General features: G+C 39.5%; 1 protein-coding gene across 15 annotated transcripts in view; it reads left to right on the plus strand.

The window, feature by feature from the left end:
* Nucleotides 1–21,103, plus strand: part of EIF4G3 (eukaryotic translation initiation factor 4 gamma 3) — a 311,452-nt gene that overhangs the window by 278,734 nt on the left and 11,615 nt on the right. For all 15 annotated transcript variants that reach the window (XM_049771938.1, XM_049771940.1, XM_049771941.1 and 12 more), the window contains 5 exons: nt 111–283; nt 8,664–8,789; nt 10,310–10,391; nt 13,549–13,647; nt 18,902–19,048. In XM_049771938.1, coding sequence (XP_049627895.1) covers nt 111–283; nt 8,664–8,789; nt 10,310–10,391; nt 13,549–13,647; nt 18,902–19,048 — 627 coding nt within the window. The remainder of the gene's footprint in view (nt 1–110; nt 284–8,663; nt 8,790–10,309; nt 10,392–13,548; nt 13,648–18,901; nt 19,049–21,103) is intronic.

Raw genomic sequence — 21,103 nt, forward strand, 5'->3', positions numbered from 1 at the left:
GGATAACCACATACTAATCATGACACCCATCATATCCCTCCCTTATAGGTTGGTCTTAGTAAAACCACTGTCTAGATTTTGGAGTAAGCTTTTATTTGCTATTTGAACAGGAAGCCATGCAATGTGTAGATGAACTGAATGCCCAAGGCCTGCTACATGTGTTTGTGAGAATGGGAGTGGAGTCCACCCTGGAAAGAAGCCAAATCACCAGGGACCACATGGGCCAATTACTGTATCAGCTTGTGCAGTCAGAAAAACTCAGCAAGCAGGACTTTTTCAGAGGGTCAGTATTCTCCTCCAGAGTGGTTTCCAGTTACTAGGTTCTTGAGTACTGGTTAATTTTAAAAGTACAAACTCATTTAAGTATTTAGCTTTTGCCACACGTTAAAATTGTCTTTGTAATATGTTGGTTGATATGATGGTATTTTGTAGATTGTGCTAGAATATAAGATTCTCTTCTGTATGTAAAGTAGCAGAGACCTTTAACTTCAGTAAAGCTGGTCCTTAACAGCTCATTTACATGAAAACCCATATAAGTTCTTTAAAGAAAGCTTTTCATTGGGGGGAGGAGTGGGAGAAGTTAAGGGGTAGGAAATTCTGTAATATTGACATACTATATAAATCTAAAAGCCTATTCTATCATTGAACCATGATGATGATTAACCAGGAAACATAATCTATGAAAAAGATAATTTCATTTAAATCATATAAATGTACATGTAACTCCCAATTATTGACAGTTTGTTCCAAGTTATTTTGTTTGATAGTCTGGTTGCTACTGTGTTGTACTCTCATTTATTCAGGTCCTGATAGCCTGGTTAGACAACAACAAAATTAATATTGAGTCCAGGCTTGGACTCAAAAATAAGAGAATAGGCAAAAATAGTTATTTCAGGAATAGGGCTAGAGTCATAGAATAGTGGGTAGAGCACTTGCTTTGGACATGGCTGACCCAGGTTCCTTCCCCAACATTCCATATGGTCTTCTTATCCCCCAGGAGTGATTCCTGAATGCAGAACTAGGAGTAACCCCTGACAGCACTGGGTGTGGCCCAAAACAAAACAAAAGGATTTTGTCCTAAGCACTGCCACGTAACCCAAGCACCATATGCTGCTATGTATCGATTTAAGAAGGGGCATTGAATTGTGTTTATATAGAAAGAAAATTTCAAATGTAAAATTGAACAGGTGCTTTCTAACAGAGAAGAGCCTATTACATAAGTACCAGTTTAGTCCTTTCTTGTAATTATTTGAGGGTCATATGAAAGTACAAGAATGCATTTTGTGGGCCCGGAGAGATAGCACAGCGGCATTTGCCTTGCAAGCAGCCGATCCAGGACCAAAGGTGGTTGGTTCGAATCCCGGTGTCCCATATGGTCCCCCGTGCCTGCCGGGAGTTATTTCTGAGCAGACAGCCAGGAGTAACCCCTGAGCACCACCAGGTGTGACCCAAAAACCAAAAAAAAAAAAAAAGGAATGCATTTTGTTTCTACCTGTATGTTGGTTTTATTATGAATAGTTGACCAATCTTATATTTAGATGTCTTCATTTTCTCTTGCTTATCTTATAAATCTTGTTTATCCTACAAGATTTTTTAAATTGTTAAGATAATGCAAATTTTAGAAGCTGCTACTGATTATCTAATTCTGTTATAGTAGATTATTTTGCCTTTGTATAAGACTCAGGTAAGAATTTATTTTCAACATGCACATTTTTCTTTAATTAAATTTTGGAGGGCTGAACCCAGAAGATACATCTGCATTCCCACATGAACAGACATAGCCGAAGGCAAAGAGCTCCATGGCCTTGCACTCCAGTCTGAACTTCAGTACTAACACAGGAAAAAATCACACTGCAACCATGACAATGGGAAAAGAACTCTCCCAGTTTAGAGAATGAAGATGATAGCTCTGATGACCCAAAAAATACCAACTACCTATTTAGCCTGTAAGAACTTTACAGAAGAAATATGGAGGCGGTTCATAGAACTCAAAAGAAAGCATGGAACAAACAATATGCCACAAATAAGAATCAAGAGGTTATGAGAGTAGAAGTGAGAAAACTTCAAACTGAAATAACAGGACAGAAAATCTTGGTAGGTGAAATAAAAACCATACTGGAAAGCTTTCCCAGCAGAGTAATGGTGACTGAAGACAGAATCATTGAGCTGGAAGATGAGAGGCATACACTTCCATACAACAGAGGAAGTTAGAAAAGAGTCTTAAATGATCAGGGACCAGAGAGATAGCATGGAGGTAGGGCAGAAGGAAGATGGTTCAAATCCCAGCATCCCATGTGGTCCCCTGAGCCTGCTAGGAGCAATTTCTGAGCGTTAGGCCAGGAATAATCCCTGAGCGCCGCCGAATGTCAACCAACCTCCCCCACCCCCCAAATAAAACCAAAACCAACAAATGATCAGACAATGGGAAAAGTCCTCAAAGAATGTAAACAGATGAAAATATAAGTCTTTGATAAACTCAATAAAAACAACACAAGATCATTGGAGACCCAGAAAGAAAACCCCTATGAAGTATCAACAATCAAGGACATAATTTTAGAGAAACTCCTAGAGCTAAAAGAGTGCATGCAACCAAATCCTGCATATCTGAATAGTACCAGCTAAAAGAGAACTGAAGAAAAGCACCACAAGACACATCCTAATCACAATGAGAAACCCTACAGATTCGAATGGAATACTGAAAGCAGCAAGATCAAAAAGGGAAATTAGGGCCGGAGTGGTGGTACAGAGCAGTAAGGTGTCTGCCTTACTGGCGCTAGCCTAGGACAGACTGTGGTTCGATTCCCCAGCGTCCTATATGGTCCCCCAAGCCAGGAGAAATTTCTGAGCACATAGCCAGGAGTAACCATTGAGTGTCACTGGGTATGCCCGCCCACAAAAAAAAAAAAAAAGGAAATTATATTCAAAGGAGCATCATTAAGATTTACAGCAGATTTGTCACAAGAAAGCCTCAAGGCCCAAATCAGTGGTGGGATATAGTGACAAACTCAACAAAATTAACTTATTGCTAAGAGTACTTCATCTAGCCAGACTTACATTCACATTTGAAGGAAGGATACAAAACTTCACAGATAAACAGCAGCTCAGGAAATTGACGGACTCAAAACCAGCCTTAAAAGACAAACTGGGGCCCGGAGAGATAGCACAGCGGCGTTTGCCATGCAAGCAGCCGATCCAGGACCAAAGGTGGTTGGTTCGAATCCCGGTGTCCCATATGGTCCCCCATGCCTGCCAGGAGCTATTTCTGAGCAGACAGCCAGGAGTAACCCCTGAGCATCGCCGGGTGTGACCAAAAAAAAAAAAAAAAAAAGACGAACTGAAAGATCTTACTTTCAGACTAGACAACCAGCAAACATGCCAAACTCCTGCAAGGTGACACTAAATCCCAAGACAATTATCTCTCAATGTCAGTTGGTCTAAAGGCAACAGTTAAAAGATACACAGAGAGACAAAATGGTTCAAAAGCTGAATCCAGTGTTTTGCTGCCTACAAGAAACACATCTGAATAGTTAGAACATACATCAACTTAAAGTTGGAGGACAATCACTCAAGCAAACAACTACCTTAAAAAGGCTAGGGTGGGGCCAACGGGATAGCACAGTAGCAGATCCAGGATGGACCTGGTTCGATCTCTGGCGTCCCATATGGTCCTCCAAGCCAGGAGCGATTTCTGAGTATATAGCCAGAAGTAACCCCTGAGCCACTGGATGTGGCCCCAAAACAAAACAAAACAAAAAAAAAGGCTAGGGTGGTCATACTTAAATCAGATGACACAGACTTTAGACTAAAACTGTTAAAAGGGACAAAGATGAACTTTTCTAATAATCAAGGGATATATACAACAGGAGAAAATTACTCCTAAATATATACACACCCAGTGAGGGGTCAACTAATTTTTAAAACAATGGATGCCCAAATTGAAGGAAGACATCAATAGCAACACAGTAATAGTGGGAGACTTCAACACCACCTTTTTACCCCTTGATAGGCTAAACCCCAACAAGAATATACTAGCTCTGAGGCCTGAGAGATAGCACAGTGGTAAGGAGTTTGCCTTACAAGCAGCCTATCCAGGATGGACAGTGGTTTGAATTCCGGCATCCCAAATGGTCGCCTGTGCTTGCCAGGAGCGATTTCTAAGCACAGAGACAGGAATAACCTTAAGCACTGCCGGGTATGACCCAAAAATCAGTCAATCAATAAATAAAATTAAAAGTGTAAAATACACACATTCATATACATTATATATTGTTATATATAATATATATAGCTCTGAAGGAAGAACTGGAAGAGTGGATTAGTAGATATCTATAATATATAATGCACTGAAATTAGACATGAATTAAAAACAGGAAAATTTTTTTTTTTTTTTTTTTTTTTGGTTTTTGGGTCACACCCAGCAGCAGTCAGGGGTTACTCCTGGCTTCATGCTCAGAAATCGCTCCTGGCCGGCTCGGGGGACCATATGGGACGCCGGGATTCGAACCGATGACCTTCTGCATGAAAGGCAAATGCCTTACCCTCCATGCTATCTCTCCGGCCCAAAAAAACAGGAAAATTTTTATTTGGTTTTTCAGCCACACCCGTTTGATGCTAAGGGGTTGCTGCTCCTAGCTAAGCACTCAGAAGTCGCTCCTGGCTTGGGGGGACCATATGGGACGCCAGGCGATCGAACCGCGGTCCTTCCTTGGCTAGCGCTTGCAAGGCAGACACCTTACCTCTAGCGCCACCTCTCCGCCCCCCTAAAAACAGGAAAAATTTTAACACTGGAAATCAAACAGCTCACTACTGAACAATCAGTGAGTCAGAGACAAAATCAAAGAGAAGATCAAAATATTCCTGGAAACAAACAAAACTGAAGAACAAATTATCAGAATTTGTGGGACATAGCTAAAACAGTATTAAGTGAAAATGTATAGCTTTGCAAGCACTCATCAGAAGGGGCCTACATAAATAACTTTATTATTTAATTCATCTACCTATTTATTTTAAATTGGAAGCCAGTATATGAATAAAATAACCTTTATAGTTTACATGTGACTTTTTTTTTTTTTTTTTTTTTGCCTGGCTCAGCAGTGTTCTGGACTTGCTCCTGGCTTTTTGCGTAAAGATCACTCCTGACAGTGTTCAAAGAACCATTTGTGGTGCCAGGATTTATACTGGAGTTGGTCATGTGCAGGGCAAGAACTTAATTCCTGTATTGTGTGTCTGGCCCATTAACTTTAGTAGATTACATGGTTTGAATGAATATAGCAAAGGTGTAATATAGTTCTATTTCAATCAACAGAAAATGTAGACCTTGGAGATAAAATATAGATCCTCATAGACATGTTGTGGCCTCCATGATAGGCCACCACAATAAAAGCATGTCACACGTATTTTGTATCCCAAAATACATAAGGTTGTGTTTACACTAATCAATTAATGTGTGCAACAGAATTTCGTAAAATACCTTAGTTAAATGATTTGGCATGCACTAGTTATAAAGCTGGTACTTAAAAGGCTTGTTGACCCAGGATTGCCATGAAATTTAAGAAAGGCAAAATGGTGAACAAGTAAGGAGGCCAGATTGTGCTCCTCCTCATTTCTTCAACTCAATGATCAAAAAGTGAAATTTAGGCACTAAGTGGTTACTCAGGAGAGAGACAGACACTGAATGATCTCTCTCATATGTGGGATATAAAGAATGTCTATATAATATACATTATATTTATAATGCATAGTGCACTGAAATTAGATATGAATTACAAACAGGAAAAAAATTTAAAGTAGTTTATTTCATTGATTGGTCTTTTGGCCACACACAGCACTCGGGTTACTCCTGGCTCTGTACTTAGAAATCGCTCCTGACAGGCTCAGGGGACCATACGGGATGGTGGGTTTCAAATCTGGGTTTGTCCTGGGTCAGCCACATGCAAGGCAAATGCCCCACAGCTGTTCTATCTCTCCAGCCCCACAGATAGGCAAAATTTTAACACCTGGAAATTAAACAGCTCACTACTGAACTATCAGTGGATCAGAGACTAAATCAAAGAGGAAATCAAAATATTCTGATACCGACTCCTGAGGGTGATCACCAGATGTCATAAAAAAAAAGGCAAAAAACCAGCAGAGAGAGAGAGAAAGAGAGAGAGAGTGTGTGTGTGTATGATTAAAGTGTTGAAAACTAAAGAACAGTAATACAAAAGAAATGTAAAACATTAATTACAGGACCCGGAGAGATAGCACAGCGGCGTTTGCCTTGCAAGCAGCCGATCTAGGACCAGAGGTGGTTGGTTCGAATCCCGGTGTCCCATATGGTCCCCCGTGCCTGCCAGGAGCTATTTCTGAGCAGACAGCCAGGAGTAACCCCTGAGCAACGCTGGGTGTGGCCCAAAAACCAAAAAATAAAAACAAAAACAAAAAACATTAATTACACATAAGAGGCCGGAATTCCTGTAAGATTATTCAAGGACTTGTTAAAGTATAGTTTTGGGATGTATTTTTTGGTTGTATTTTTTATACACCTGGAGGTGCTCTGGAATTACTTCTGGCTCTGAACTACAGAATTACTCCTCGTGGTGCTCAGATCATATGGGATGCTGAGGATCAGTGCCAGATTGGCCATGAAAAGGCAAACACCCTACCTGCTATACTATTGTATAGTATACAATAGTATTTTTATTTTATTTTTTAGCCATTTATATTTAAGTATCAGGATTTATAATACTTTTAATCATACTTTTCATGCATACATCATTTTAATATCTTACTCATCACCTGAAAAATTCACTTTTCTCCACCAGCATCTCAAGGATCTTCCCAGCTACTGCCATCTTCCTCCTGTAATCTCATTTCTATAGACAAAATTTTCAGTTCTGATGACTTTGACAATTTGTTGTTGCTCTCTTACTCTTTTCTATTCTCACATATGGGAGAGCTCTCTCTGGGTGGAAGAGCAGAAAGTGTTGACACCTGTAGAGGCATAAAGCTAATGAATGAAGCTAATCTGAAATTCCACAAAATTGTAAAGCAGTACTATGTTGATCTTTTTTTCTAAAACTATGGATAATTCCTTGTTAAGGCATTTAAAAACTTAAATAGGTAAATACTACAAATGTGAAGTTTAGTAAGAGTCAAGAGAATTAAGAAAAAATTGGGCTGTAGTGATAGCACAAAGGGTTTGTCCTGAAAGTAGTCAAATCTGGATTCGATCCCCAGCATTTCCATATAGTCCCCAAGCCTGCCAGAAGTAATTTCTGAGCGCAGAGCCAGGAGCAACCCCTGAGGATTGCTAAGTGTGCCCCAAAACAAAAATTTTAAGAGGAAAATCTGAATAGATTTACAGAAATATAAATATTGAGTGTATGCATTCATAAGTAAAAGATTATAATAAAAGTATGAATGTAAAAAAACAACAAAGTATGAATGTTTACAAAAACTAAATAGAACATTTGGGATTGGTAAAATGGTGCAGTGAGTAAGATAGGGCATTTGCTTTACATGCAGCCAACCCAGGTTTACTCCCTGGTCCCCTGAACTACCAGAAATAATCTCTGAACATAGAGCCAGGAATAAGTAAGTCCTGAGCACAATTGGTGTGACCCAAAGACCAAAACCAAAAGAACATTAATATAAGTGCAACATTAATTAATGATTGGAACTGTATGCAACCCCTTAATAAACTAGGAGTAAACATACCTTTCTTAATCTAGTAGAGGGCAACCATAAGCTCTATGAGAGTCTATACTCAATGCCACATGCAGCAAAGTTTGTCCTGTCTCTTTTTTTTTTTTTTTTTTTTTTGGTTTTTGGGCCACACCCAGCGGTGCTCAGGGGTTACTCCTGGCTGTCTGCTCAGAAACAGCTCCTGGCAGGCACGGGGACCATATGGGACACCAGGATTCGAACCAACCACCTTTGGTGCTGGATCAGCTGCTTGCAAGGCAAACGCCGCTGTGCTATCTCTCCGGGCCCCTGTCCTGTCTTTTAAAGAAGCTCCTTTAGAGATAAAGTGATACACATGGTACCCCCTCATTAACAATAATGCAAACCAATATGTCAAGGTGGGGGAGAGACAGAAGCAAGCAGAATGCCTGTCCTAGAGACAGGCACGGAGGTGGGGAGTAAGAGGGAAATGGGGATTGGTGATGGAAGAGTTGTACTGGTGAAGTACATTCTGTGACTAAAATACAACTATAAACATTTCTGTAACCATGGTGCTTAAATAATTATTATTTTAAAAAAAGAAAGAAGTTTGTCTAAAAAGTTAAATAACTGTCTCCCCTCAAAAAATACCTTGATGTGACTACGTCATAATTTCTTCCTTAGTCTTTCATATGCTACCTGCAGTCTTTCAAATGCCTCAGATATTTTCTGATCACTTCTGTTTTAGAATATCCTGTTACTCTTAATTCATCACAGCTCTGTTCTTTCGTAGTATTTTTAGCCCTGTCGGCAGGTACGCATTTATTAAACTATTCTCTTTCTTTCCGCCCTGTTAGCTCTTTGACAGCAAGAAGAACTTGATTTCTAGTTCTTTGATGCTTAATATAAATAGAATAATACATAATGTAACAGATGCTTAATCAGTGTTTGTTTTGAGTAATTTTGATTTATTTAATTTTCTGAATTACCTTTGCATATGAATTTTTCTCGTTTTTCAGTTTTTCAGAAACATTGGAACTGGCAGATGACATGGCCATTGATATTCCCCATATTTGGTTGTACCTTGCTGAACTTGTGACCCCCATGTTAAAAGAAGGCGGAATCTCTATGAGAGAACTTATCATGTAAGCTCTAATTTGTTTTAGTATATGTCAAGTTTAACTGGTGCAAAATACAACAACTGATTCTTCTTAGTGCCTTTGAAGACTCATGGTTAGAACATGTTAGCCTTTAATACTGGCATTCTCAAACTTTTGTTTTTTGTTTTTGTTTTTCGGGCCATACCCGTTTGATGCTCAGGGGTTACTACTGGCTAAGTGCTCAGAAATTGCCGGGGGATCGAACTGTGGTCCTTCCTTGGCTAGCGCTTGCAAGGCAGACACCTTATCTCTAGCGACACCTCAACAGGGGTCCAGTTCACTGTCCCTTAGACTATTGGAGGGCCAGACTATAGTAAAAAGAAATTTATGAACAAATTCGTACACATACTGCAGATATCTTGTTCAAAAACAAGCAAACTGAGGGAGTGGGGGGGAAGCTGGGAACAAATACATTATTTATATTTTTTGTTTGTTTTGGGCCACACCCATTTGATGCTCAGGGGTTACTCCTGGCTAAGCGTTCAGAAATTGCCCCTGGCTTGGGGGGACTATATGGGACGCCGGGAGATTGAACCGCGGTCCTTGGCTAGCGTTTGCAAAGCAGACACCTTACCTCTAGCGCCACCTCACCGGCCCCTCACAAATACAATATTTAAAATGAAGAACAAGTACAATTAAATCAACAAACTTATTAGTATTTCAGTGGGAACTATGGGTCTCCTTTTGGTAGACATAATTTGGGCTGTAGATTATATCAGAGAAAGAAATGTTAGGCCCAAGCTACATATGGTATGAATTGAAATGTCTTCAAGCAGACACTAGTGCATCTGCGAGGTTTGGGGACCAGACATAGATGGGCAGAGCCCACAGCTAGTTGTGGGTTGGGGGTTCTTGGGAGGTTCAGTGTGTTTAAAGGGGCTCCTGGGGATCCCGCCGGGTGCCCCCACCAAGCTAGGATTCATGCAGTTTGAGGATAGTAATTTCTTAAAAACATTTCATAAACTGGTCTTCACAATTTCCTATTACCTGATGTTCTTTTCTTCAAATGGGAGTTTTATGTAAATAGACAGGAGTTTTTGTTGTTTTTTGTTTATCTTGTTTTTATCTGGTGGTGCTCAGGGTCCTTTCCCAGCTCAGTGCTCAGGGAGTCACTCCTGTTAGAGCTTGGAGGACCTGCAATCATGACTTTCAGAGTCAGGCTAAATTCTGCAGGCAAAGCCTGTGCTCCAGCCCTCAGCGCTGTCTCCCTGGCCCCAGTAGACATATATTTTATTGAGACTGCTTCTTTGTATTATTTCTATCACTGAAGCCGTTAAAGAAACTTAGAATTTCCAAGGCCCTTTCCAACTTCTACATGGCATATAAAGTAAACTTGAAATCTCCTGTCTGCTTCTGCGGAAATCTGCTTTGAGATATTCTAAAATTGATTTAACCCATATTATTTATGTTGTACAGTATCTGTTGTTTTGGTATTCGTTATTCCTTACTGTTCTAGAAAAGTGAATTTTTTTTCGGAGGTACTCAATCATTTCTGTCTTTTACAGAGAATTTAGCAAACCTTTGCTTCCTGTTGGAAGAGCTGGGGTCTTGCTTTCTGAAATATTGCACCTTCTATGCAAACAAATGGTGAGTGTTTAACTGAGTGTGAGACTCATGCATATTAGAAACAGTAATTTTATCCAAAGCACAGACTCAACAACACTGAAAACATGAGATCTAAGCTGAAACCATCAAACTTTTTAATGTTCCTGTCAAGGTTTGGGATGATGGAGTATGGGAACGCTGCTCGGGGAAGTTGGCTTTGGTCATGGGCTTGGTGTTAAAATCGGATATGCTTCAAAGTAAACTGTCAATAACTATGTAAATCACAGTTCTTTAATTAAATAAAAATGTTTAAAAGGAAACAGTAATTTTGATCATGGATTATCTAAAAATGATATAAATATCCACTGAGCATTTTTATGTTTTCTTTCATTAATTGAAAGAAAAGAATAAGGGTTCTGCTTCAATCTTATTTTTTTTCCTAGGGATATATTTACCCTTCTACCAAGTACTAGAAACTTAGGAAGTAATTATCTTAGCTCCTAGATTTGGTATATTTTAATGAATCTCAAAACATGTTTTATTTATGACTGGTAATTTTAATTTTCTATAAACAAAGTGGATTTATGCTTAGGAATCACACCAGTAATGCTCAGAGACTGTTTCTGACTTTGTGCCCAATAGTATCCTCTGACAATCTGGGCGACCATAATGCAGTACTAGGAATTGACTCAAGCTTGGCTGTGTGCAAGACATAGGCCTGACCTCCTGTACTATTTTTCTGGCTCTATTTATATTTTGTATTCACTTTAGTGAAATCTACTTTCAGAGGAAAACATGAAATTGTTGATTTTTTTTTTTTTTTATGATCTAGGCCGTGGTAGAAAAGGTTGGTAAAATTCTTCCAGACTGTGAATTTATGTTTAAGTCAAATTTATTTTAGTTTAATTAATAATTCACACTTTTCAGTAAAATTCTATGCTATAATCTCAGTCTGTGAAGACAACTAAGCCTTTAAATGTAAAGAGTCGGGGCCAGAGAGATAGCATGGAGATAAGGCATTTGCCTTGCATGCAGAGGGTTGGTGGTTTGAATCCCAGCATCCCATATGGTCCCCGAGCCTGCCAGGAACTATTTCTGAGTGTAGAGCCAGGAGTAACCCCTGAGCCCTGAGGGTGTGACCCAAAAATCAAACAAAAAATGTGTAAAGAGTGAAGGCACCAAAGAGGTAGGTAGAACTAGAGATTAAGTTGCTGCCTTTCATACAGCTGACCCCAATTAGATCTTTGGCAGAACCTCCAACAATGACCCACAGCACAAAGTTAAAGTAGCCCCCAAAGCATTGCTTGGTGTCACAGAAACATCCCCTGATGCCAAAAATAAGTAGAATGTATACAGTAGGAGGAAAAGTCTAAATCAGTAGTTTCAAAAGCGTGTATCAATATCCTACTGAGGTCAGAAAGGTTTGGTAAAACTATATATAGCCTCATAAAGGTGATATAATATGTATATTGTGAGATGACAAATCAAAACAATCTCACCCATGAAAATTCTGGAGTGGTTTCTAATTCAAAACTGAGCCAAAAATATTGACATAATAGCTTTAATAAAAAAAAATTTTTTTTTTGCTTTTGAGCCACACCTGGTGACACTCAGAGGTTACTTGTGGCTCTTTGCTCAGAAATCGCTCCTGGCTTGGGGGACCATATAGGATGCCAGAGGATTGAACAGCGGTCCTTCCTGGATCATCGCGTGCAAGGCAAATGCCCTATCACTGTGGTATCGCTTCGGCCCTGACATAAAAATATTTTTTGGAAAAAATTTACTATTTCATTTTTTTCTCTGAATCTACAGAAGTTCTTTTATAGAGAGACATATAAAATAAACCAATTTCTAGTTCTAGTTGATAACTTTATTAATGCTCTTTGCTTTATAAAAGTACTAGTATACTTAGTGTTCTGTAATTTGTAGATACAAAATTCTCTCTATTTTGTCTTCTTAACTGTAATCCTTACTTAAAACCCAAATTCTTGTTAACTGATTTGTCAGAATAGAAACCAAATTCTTACTTCTATCCGCAACCAAATTGTCATATAATGTAAGCTCTGGAGTCAGAGAGCCAGAGTTTAAATCAACTTGGCTCTTTCAAATTTTCACCTATGTCATAGGCAAATTATTCTGTGAAGTCTTTGATATATGAATTGCAGCCTCAAAGTTTGTGAATTTGCTCATCACAGTGACTTGAGGTATAATGAACTCGCATCTCCTCATTAAGTTTCACTAATAGTATCTTTTCTGTGTTGATTGTTGAGCTCATCTTAGTGTGTCTTGCCCTTGAAATGTTATTTATTACTGCTTCCAGATCAGCAGCTTCCTTTGACATTCTCATATTAGGCAGTGTATTTTTGATCTTCCTTAAAGAGTGATTCCATTAAGGATTATTGAATTACATTAACAACAAATGAGTACAGCACTGTCTAGGAAAAGAAACATTTATAAAATCAGTATTATATAATAAAATTTATAAATTATAAAGAGAAGTTATAAATTCAATAATCGAATTGGTAATTTGGGGTAATTGTTTTCATAAATCCTGAGTAAGTCTGTGGTAAAATAATTGAGCCCTAGTAGCTGTACTTGAATGAGTGCATTTCATGCACATTCAGATTTCTTGGTTTGAAATTGAGTTTTGTTGGCTATTTATTCTCATGGTGATTTAATTAAAAAACTCTAGTCCTTGGGGCCAGAGAGATAGGGTAATTGCCTCGCAAGCAGCTGAATGGTGGTTTGAATCCTGGTATCCCATATGGTTCCCCATGCCTGCCAGGAGCAATTTCTGAGCGCAGGGCCAAGAATGACACTGAGCACTGCCGTGTGTGACCCCCCTCCCCCAAAAAACCAAAACCAAAAAAAACCTCTTTAGTACTAGGAAATTTTATACCAACAATGAATATTGTTTGTTTTTATTTTGGAGCCACACCCAGCAATACTCAGGACTTATTCCTAGCTCTGCACTCAGGAATTTCTCCTAGCAGTGCTCTGGGGCCCATATGGGACATCAGGGATAGAAACTGGGTTGGCCATGTGTAAGACAAATACCCTACCCACTCTACTATCGTTCCAACCCCAACAATGATTGGTTTTTTTTTCCCCCAGTCTTTATTGTCTGTATTCAACTTCAAACAAGTCTGTTTTCTCTATTCAATATAAAATAAATTATTTCAACTTTTCCCTTATATAGAGCCATAAGAAAGTGGGAGCCTTATGGAGGGAGGCAGACCTGAGCTGGAAGGACTTTTTACCAGAAGGAGAAGATGTACATAATTTTCTCTTGGAACAGGTAAGTAGGATAAGACTTACCTTTCTGTTTGGATGCAATTGGTATTTTTCAGAGATAGACATAAGACAATTTTGTTACTATTATTTAAATTAAACCAAAAATAGGAATCAAGTTCAAGATTTTTTTTATTTTGTTAAAGAATAGTAATTTACAAAGTAATTGATAGTTGAGTTTTAGGTATATAATATTTCAGTATCAGTCTCACCATCAGTGTCAACTCCCATTATCAATGCTCTCCTAGTTCATCATCTCTGCCTCCTCTACTTGCCATCTTGACAGGTGCTTTACAAAGTTTAGTGGTTATAATTTAGATCTCAGGTTTTTAGTGTTGTTGAGTCTATGTTTTGGATTTATAACTACACCACTCTCCCACATCAGTGATAAATAGAAGCTATGACCCTTGTTTCTTCATTACTTCCCTTTTTCATATTTTAACCTTGATTTCTTTCTTCCTAAACTACTCCTCCCTCAAGGTGATCTAGGCATACCTCTGTTCCTACTTTACATTTCCTCAACCAGTGCATACCTTCCAGTTACAACCAGATTGTAACAAGTTGCATGATTTCAGGGCCAGAGCGATGGCACAAGCAGTAGGGTGTTTGCCTTGCATGCGTTAACCTAGGACAGACCACAGTTCAATCCCCCGGCATCCCATATAGTCCCCCAAGCCAGGAGCGATTTCTGAGTGCATAGCCAGGAGTAATTCCTGAGTGTCATCAGGTGTGGCCCAAAAACCAAAAATCAAACAAACAAACAAGGGCCCGGAGAGATAGCACAGCGGCGTTTGCCTTGCAAGCAGCATATCCAGGACCAAAAGTGGTTGGTTCGAATCCCGGTGTCCCATATGGTCCCCCGTGCCTGCCAGGAGCTATTTCTGAGCAGACAGCCACCAGTAACCCCTGAGCACAGTCGGGTGTGGCCCAAAAACCAAAACAAACAAACAAAAAAACCACCAAATTGCATGATTTCATTGTTGCTTGCAGCTCCATAGTATTCTGCTGTGTATATGACAAGATGTCATTTTATGTTCATGCTTTAAGGCTATTTCTACTATTCCACTACTACTTAAGCTATTCTACTATTACTAGATGAATTAAAAAATTATTAAAGGGCCAGAGTGATAATTCATCAATGGATGTCTTGCACATGATCAATCCCATTTTGATCCCCAGTACATAATTACCTACAAAGGGAAAAAAAGATTTGATAATAGCAAAGAAAGCCAAAAGATGATGGAATATCTCAAAGAGCCAAGAAAGTAAGGTAGGGGCTGGAGAGATAGCATGGAGGTAAGGTGTTTGCCTTTCATGCAGGAGGTCATTGATTCGAATCCCGGTGTCCCATATGGTCCCTCGTGCCTGCCAGGAGCAATTTCTGAACGTGGAGCCAGGAATAACCCCTGAGCACTGCCGGGTGTGATCCAAAAACCACAAAAAAAAAAAAAAAAAAAAGTAAGGTAATCTAAAATTCTCTTAAGTAAACTAAACTTTGAGAATCAGGGCACCTGTAATTAAAAGCTTAATAATATATTTTCAGCCAACCAATATTTGAAGAAGAAATTATAAAATATTAAAAATAGAGAACAGGGGCTAGAGAGATAGTACAGTGGTAGAGCATTTGCCTTGCATACAGTCAAAACAGGACAGAACCTGTTCGATTCCTGGCATCCCTATGATCCCCCATGCCTGCCAGGAGCGGTTTCTAAGCACAGAGCCAGGAGTAACACCTGAGCAACATCAGGTATGACCCAAAACCAAAAAAAAAAAAAAAAAAAGGAACAAAGCTCTAGTACAGAGCGTAGGGCACTTTTCTTGCAAAGACCTACTTGGGCTCGATCCCTGGCATCCCATTTACAGTCCAAGTCAGCCAGGAAGTGATCCCTGAGCACAAAGCCAGGAGTAACGCCAGAGCACCATTGGTTTGCCTCCCCAAAGATACTTAAAATATTTTAAATGAAATAAAAATGAAAACATCAAAATTTGGAAGATTCAAGTAAGACAGTCAAAGTTTTAGCAGTAAATAAATACCTCATTTTAGAAAAGAATTAAGTTCACATGTTAGGACTAGGGATGTTGCTTCAGCTAAAGAGCAATTTCTTTGGGGGCTTGCAATAGCATAGGAGGATGGGTGTTTGCCTTGCTCGTGGCCAACCCGGGTTCGATCCCCAGAACCTATCAGGAGTAATTTCTAATTTTTTTAAATTTTTTATTGAGACCATTGTAAATATCAAGCTCAAAACCAGGAGTAACACTTGAATGCCACCAGTTGTGGCCCCAAAACAAAAACAAAGCAATATAAAAGATCAATTGCCCTTTGCGTGTTTGACGTACATAAAATAAAATAAATAAATTTTAATATGTTTCAAGGACCAGAGAGCTAGTACAGAAGTTAAGGCACTAGAATATGGCCAACCCTAATTTGATCCTTTTTACCACCATCCCCACTGGGATATGCCAAAAGGAAAATTAGAAACAATCAGATAGAATCAGGAAGAAAATTTAAAATGGAAATGTTTTTTTTGATTAGAAAGGGAAATTGGCTAGAAGGATTTAACAGGTGATCTGAGCAGGCTAAAGAAAGGACTGCTGGGGGCCGGGCGGTGGCGCTAAAGGTAAGGTGCCTGCCTTGCCTGCGCTAACCTTGGACGGACCGCGGTTCGATCCCCCAGTGTCCCATATGGTCCCCCAAGCCAGGAGCAACTTCTGAGCACATAGCCAGGAGTAACCCCTGAGCGTTACTGGGTGTGGCCCAAAAACCAAAAAAAAAAAAAAAAAAAAAAAAAGAAAGGACTGCTGATGCACTTGAAAATAGGACATTGGGTATTGCTCAATCATGATCACTGACCCATCACTAATTTATTGCCATAAAAGTCCATCTCTTGTGCTAGAGTACAGTAGATAGGGCATTTGCCTCATACGTGGTTAATCTGCTTTTAATCCCCACCATCCCATTTGGTTCCCAAAAGCACCAAGAATAATTCCGGACTACAGAACAGGAGTAATCCCTGAGCATAGCAAACTGTGGCCCAAAGCAAAGAAAAAAAAATCTATCTTTATTTTTATTTTGGAGCCACACCCTATGCTCAAGGGCTATTCTTGGTTCTATGCTCAGATATCAGTACTCCAGCGGTATTCAATTGACTTTTTTGGGGTATTGGGATTGAACCAGGGTCTGGCTTACCAGACAAGTGCTTTTCCCCTGTACTATGCTTTATCTCACTAGCTCTCCTCCATTTATTATTTTTTTCAGTTTATATGGTCTTTTGTTATTTTACTAGTAAAATTTCTTGCCTCTTAGATAGTTATTAATGTACTTTCACTTTAAAAGTCATGTTTTTTGTTTTTACTAAGTATTATAACAGTAATAATTCAGCAAAAATATAAAGACTTTTGTTTTGTTTTTTGGGCCACACCCAGTAATGTTCAGGTGTTACTACTCCTGGCTATGCACTCGGAAATTGTTCCTGCCTTGGGGAACCATATGGGACGCTGGAGATCGAACCAAGGTCCGTCCTGGATCAGCCGTGTGCAAGGCAAACAAACGCCCTACTGCTGGGCTATATCACATCAGCCATAGAGAGACTTTTTTTGAGGATTGTGATTTACAAAATTGTTCATGATTGCATTTCAGACATATAGTATTCCAACATAAATATCTTCACCATTGTTCATTTCTCTCTACCAGTGTTCTCAGTTTCCCTTCAGCCATTTCTTATATAAAATATTTATGGTGAGACTGGAATGATAGCACAGGAGGTAGGGCATTTGCCTTGCACGCAACTGACCCAGGTTTGATTCCCAGCATCCCATATGGTTCTCCAAGCTTGCCAGTAATGATTTCTGAGCACAGAGCTAGGAGTAAACCCTGAGTGCCTTCAGGTGTGGCCCAAAAACCAAAAAATAAAAAATAAATTAAATACTTATGCTGAATATTATTTCTAAAACTTTATAGTAAAAGATTATTTAGAAATGCTACCTTTAGGACCAGAGCGATAGCACAGAGGTAGGGCATTTGCCTTGTACATGGCTTCCCAGGACGGACCTGGGTTCAATCCCCAGCACTCCAAATATGGTCTCCTGAGCCCTCCGGGAGTGATCCTGGATCACAGAGCTAGAAAGAAGCTCTGACACAACCAGTGTAGGGGAAAAAAATTTCACACTTGGATTCAGAATAGTCAGGAAGTGTTTGAAGAACTTAACGATACAGAGTTTTGACAGATTCTCTGTGACAATATTCATATTAACTAAATCATAGACTGTAGAAAGAGAATCATTACAGTATTGCTGCCCTGCTACAGTTGCAGAAAATTAGATGAAAAGTCAGTGATTTGGAGGTAATATGGCTTAACCATATAAATCATAAACTTAGCCATGTTTTATACCAAAGCATTTTTTTATTTTAATAAAATTTTTTTTGGTTTTTGTTTTTGTGTCACACCCGGCTGCACTCAGGGGCTACTCCTGGCCCTATGCTCAGAAATCGCCCCCGGTAGACTCAGGGGACCATATGGGAAGCCGGGATTCAAACCATCATCCTTCTGCATGCAAGGCAAACGCTTTACCGCTGTGCTATCTCTCTGGCTCTTTAATTTATTTTTTACCATTCCTTCTCTTTTACTTTAATGTTGATAACAATATGGTGTGGTGTCAGGGACCAGACTTAAAATCTGAGGAATGCATCTGAGCCACATCTTTTTTTTTTTTTTTGGTTTTTGGGCCACACCCGGTGACGCTCAGGGGTTACTCCTGGCTATGCGCTCAGAAGTCGCTCCTGGCTTGGGGGACCATATGGGACGCCGGGGGATCGAACCGCGGTCCGTCTCCTAGGCTAGCGCAGGTAAGGCAGGCACCTTACCTCGAGCGCCACCGCCCGGCCCCCTGAGCCACATCTTAGGACCTCTGGTTGGCTTATTTTTAAGGAAAATCAGGTCTGTAGTATACAAAGTTGGAGAAATATTTGGGAGAATAGTGAAGTGAGGACCTTTCAAAAATATAAACATAACTGATTATTTTTCCCATTTCAATAAGATACAGTCCTTCACTTATTTTTCTCCTAGGGAATAATGATATTAAATTACATTAATTGGGCCCAGAGAGATAGCACAACAGTGTTTGCCTTGTGTCCCACATGGTCCCCCATGCCTGCCAGGAGCTATTTCTGAGCAGACAGCCAGGAGTAACCCCTGAGCACTGCTGGGTGTGACCCCCCCCCAAAAAAATTACATTAATTATTTTTTATCGTAATTATATTTCAGAAGTTGGACTTTATAGAGTCTGACAGTTCCTGTTCCTCTGAAGCACTTTTGAAGAAAGAACTCTCTGCTGAAGAGCTGTATAGACGACTTGAGAAGCTCATTACTGAGGACAAAGCAAACGATGAACAGATCTTCGACTGGGTAGAGGTATAAAGACTATGTATTACTACATAGTACATAGTACATACTCAGAGTACTACTATGTCATCTTTAGTAGTATCAGCAAGAAAGATTCAAGTGGGATCCCTTTAAGTCACACTTTCGTTTTGCTTTTTAAGTCTTAAGCTTCATGAAGTTTTTACTCCTACATTCTTTAAAACTAAAGCTAGGTTTCTACTTTTAAAGTATTCACATTATTTTATTTTATAAAATTAAGTAAAAATATTCAATGTCAGCCATTTTTCCGAGTTTCATTAGAAATTAATGAGCATATATGTATATATGTAATTATGAAGTGTTTAAACTTATATTTTCATATGGGCTCCTTACTGAAAACTTATTTTTTTAGTTTTGGTCACAGTCAACCTGGCTCAGGGTTTCTCCTGGCTCTAGGCTCAGGAATAAGTCTTGGTAGGTCCAAGGAACCATATAGGATGCTCGGGACCAAACCCTGATTGACTACATGCAAAGCAAATGCCTTACCTGTTGAACTGTAACTCCAACTTCTGAAAACTTTTCTTGTAGTGGTGATTGTATTTATTTTTAATCTGATTATAGTCCTTAATAAATGTTCATTGACAGCGGGGGCCAGAGTGATAGGGCATTTACAGTGGAGTATTTATCTCGCACAGGGCCAACATGGGACTGACCAGGGTTTGATCCCTGCCATCCATATGGTCCCCAAGCCTGCCAGGAGTAACCCCTGAGTGCCACCAGGTGTGGCCCAAAAACAAATTAAAAACAATAGTTTGTTGATGGGGCCAGAGTACAGTGCAATTGCCTTATATGCAGTTAATCTGTGTTCAATCTCCAGCACCCATATAGGCCCCTAAGCACTATCAGGAGTGACCTCTAAACACAAAGTCAGTAGTAAACCCTGAACACCTCCAAGTGTGGCCCAAAACCAAAGAACTTTTGTTCATGTAGGTGTTTTATTTATGCTCTTTAAATGTGGGATCATATAATTGTACATGTTTTTATTTAAAGCCTGGAGGACTAATCTAGTCATCTAGATTAGTCTTGCATAAATCTTTTGTAGTATTTCTGATATGGTTATTAATTTATTTTTGGTTTTTGGACCACCCCAAGCTTAGTGCTTAGGGACTACTCCCAACACTGCTCACAGTAGATCCCTAGTGTGTCAGGGGATCATGTGGTGCAAGTGGTAAACCCAGGCCTCCCACCTGCAAAGCAACAAGTCAAAGCTTGGTGACTTAATCTCTTGGCTCTGTTGTTTTTTAAAAATTCTAAGCATGAAAAAAAGAAAAAAAAGAAAGAAAAAAATTCCAAGCATGGCGAGTCAACAAAATTCCTGATAATTTGGGGTTGGTTTTGTTTGGTTTTTGTTTTGTGTTTTGGGCCACACCTAGTAACCCTCAGGGATTACTCATAGAAGGCTGGGGGGATCATATAGGATGCTGGGGATCAAACTCAACTTGGTCGTGTGCAAGACAAAAGCCCTACTTACTCACTGTACTATTGCTCTGGCCCTAGGTATTTTTTAACCTATTTTCCATGTCTATTTTGAATAATAGTCTTTTTACCTGTTGCAAATTGTTTAGTTGCAAGTCTGTTTCATATCCTTGTCTCTATCTCTTTCTTTCATTCTCAAAACTCTGGGGTTACATAGGGTTTGGGGCAATAACAGTCCCTGCTCAGGATCTGTTCCTGGCTTTGTACTCAAGAGTGACCCCTGGCGGTGGTCAGGATACAGGACAAGCACCTTGACCCCTGTATTGTCTCTTCAGCCCACTTACTGAATTTTTACATTTTGTCCCTTGTCTGGTTGTTCTTCACCTGGATTCTTAGCATCCCAGCCAAAGTAAACATATGAAAATGAATGGAATCACCAGCGTGTAGTTAACTTGGCCCAGTAGGCAAGGCTACCACCTTTGTTGTTTTGGAAACAATGACAGATTTACCATACTGAGCTCCAATTATTGATTCAGTCAGAGACTTCTTTCAGCCAACTTTTTCATGTTTCATAATCTATCCGTCTCCTCTATATATAATTATGTGATTGCTGAGATATCTGCAGGTGTT

This window comes from Suncus etruscus, chromosome 4, assembly GCF_024139225.1.
Source record: "Suncus etruscus isolate mSunEtr1 chromosome 4, mSunEtr1.pri.cur, whole genome shotgun sequence".
NCBI classification, from domain to species: Eukaryota; Metazoa; Chordata; class Mammalia; order Eulipotyphla; family Soricidae; genus Suncus; species Suncus etruscus.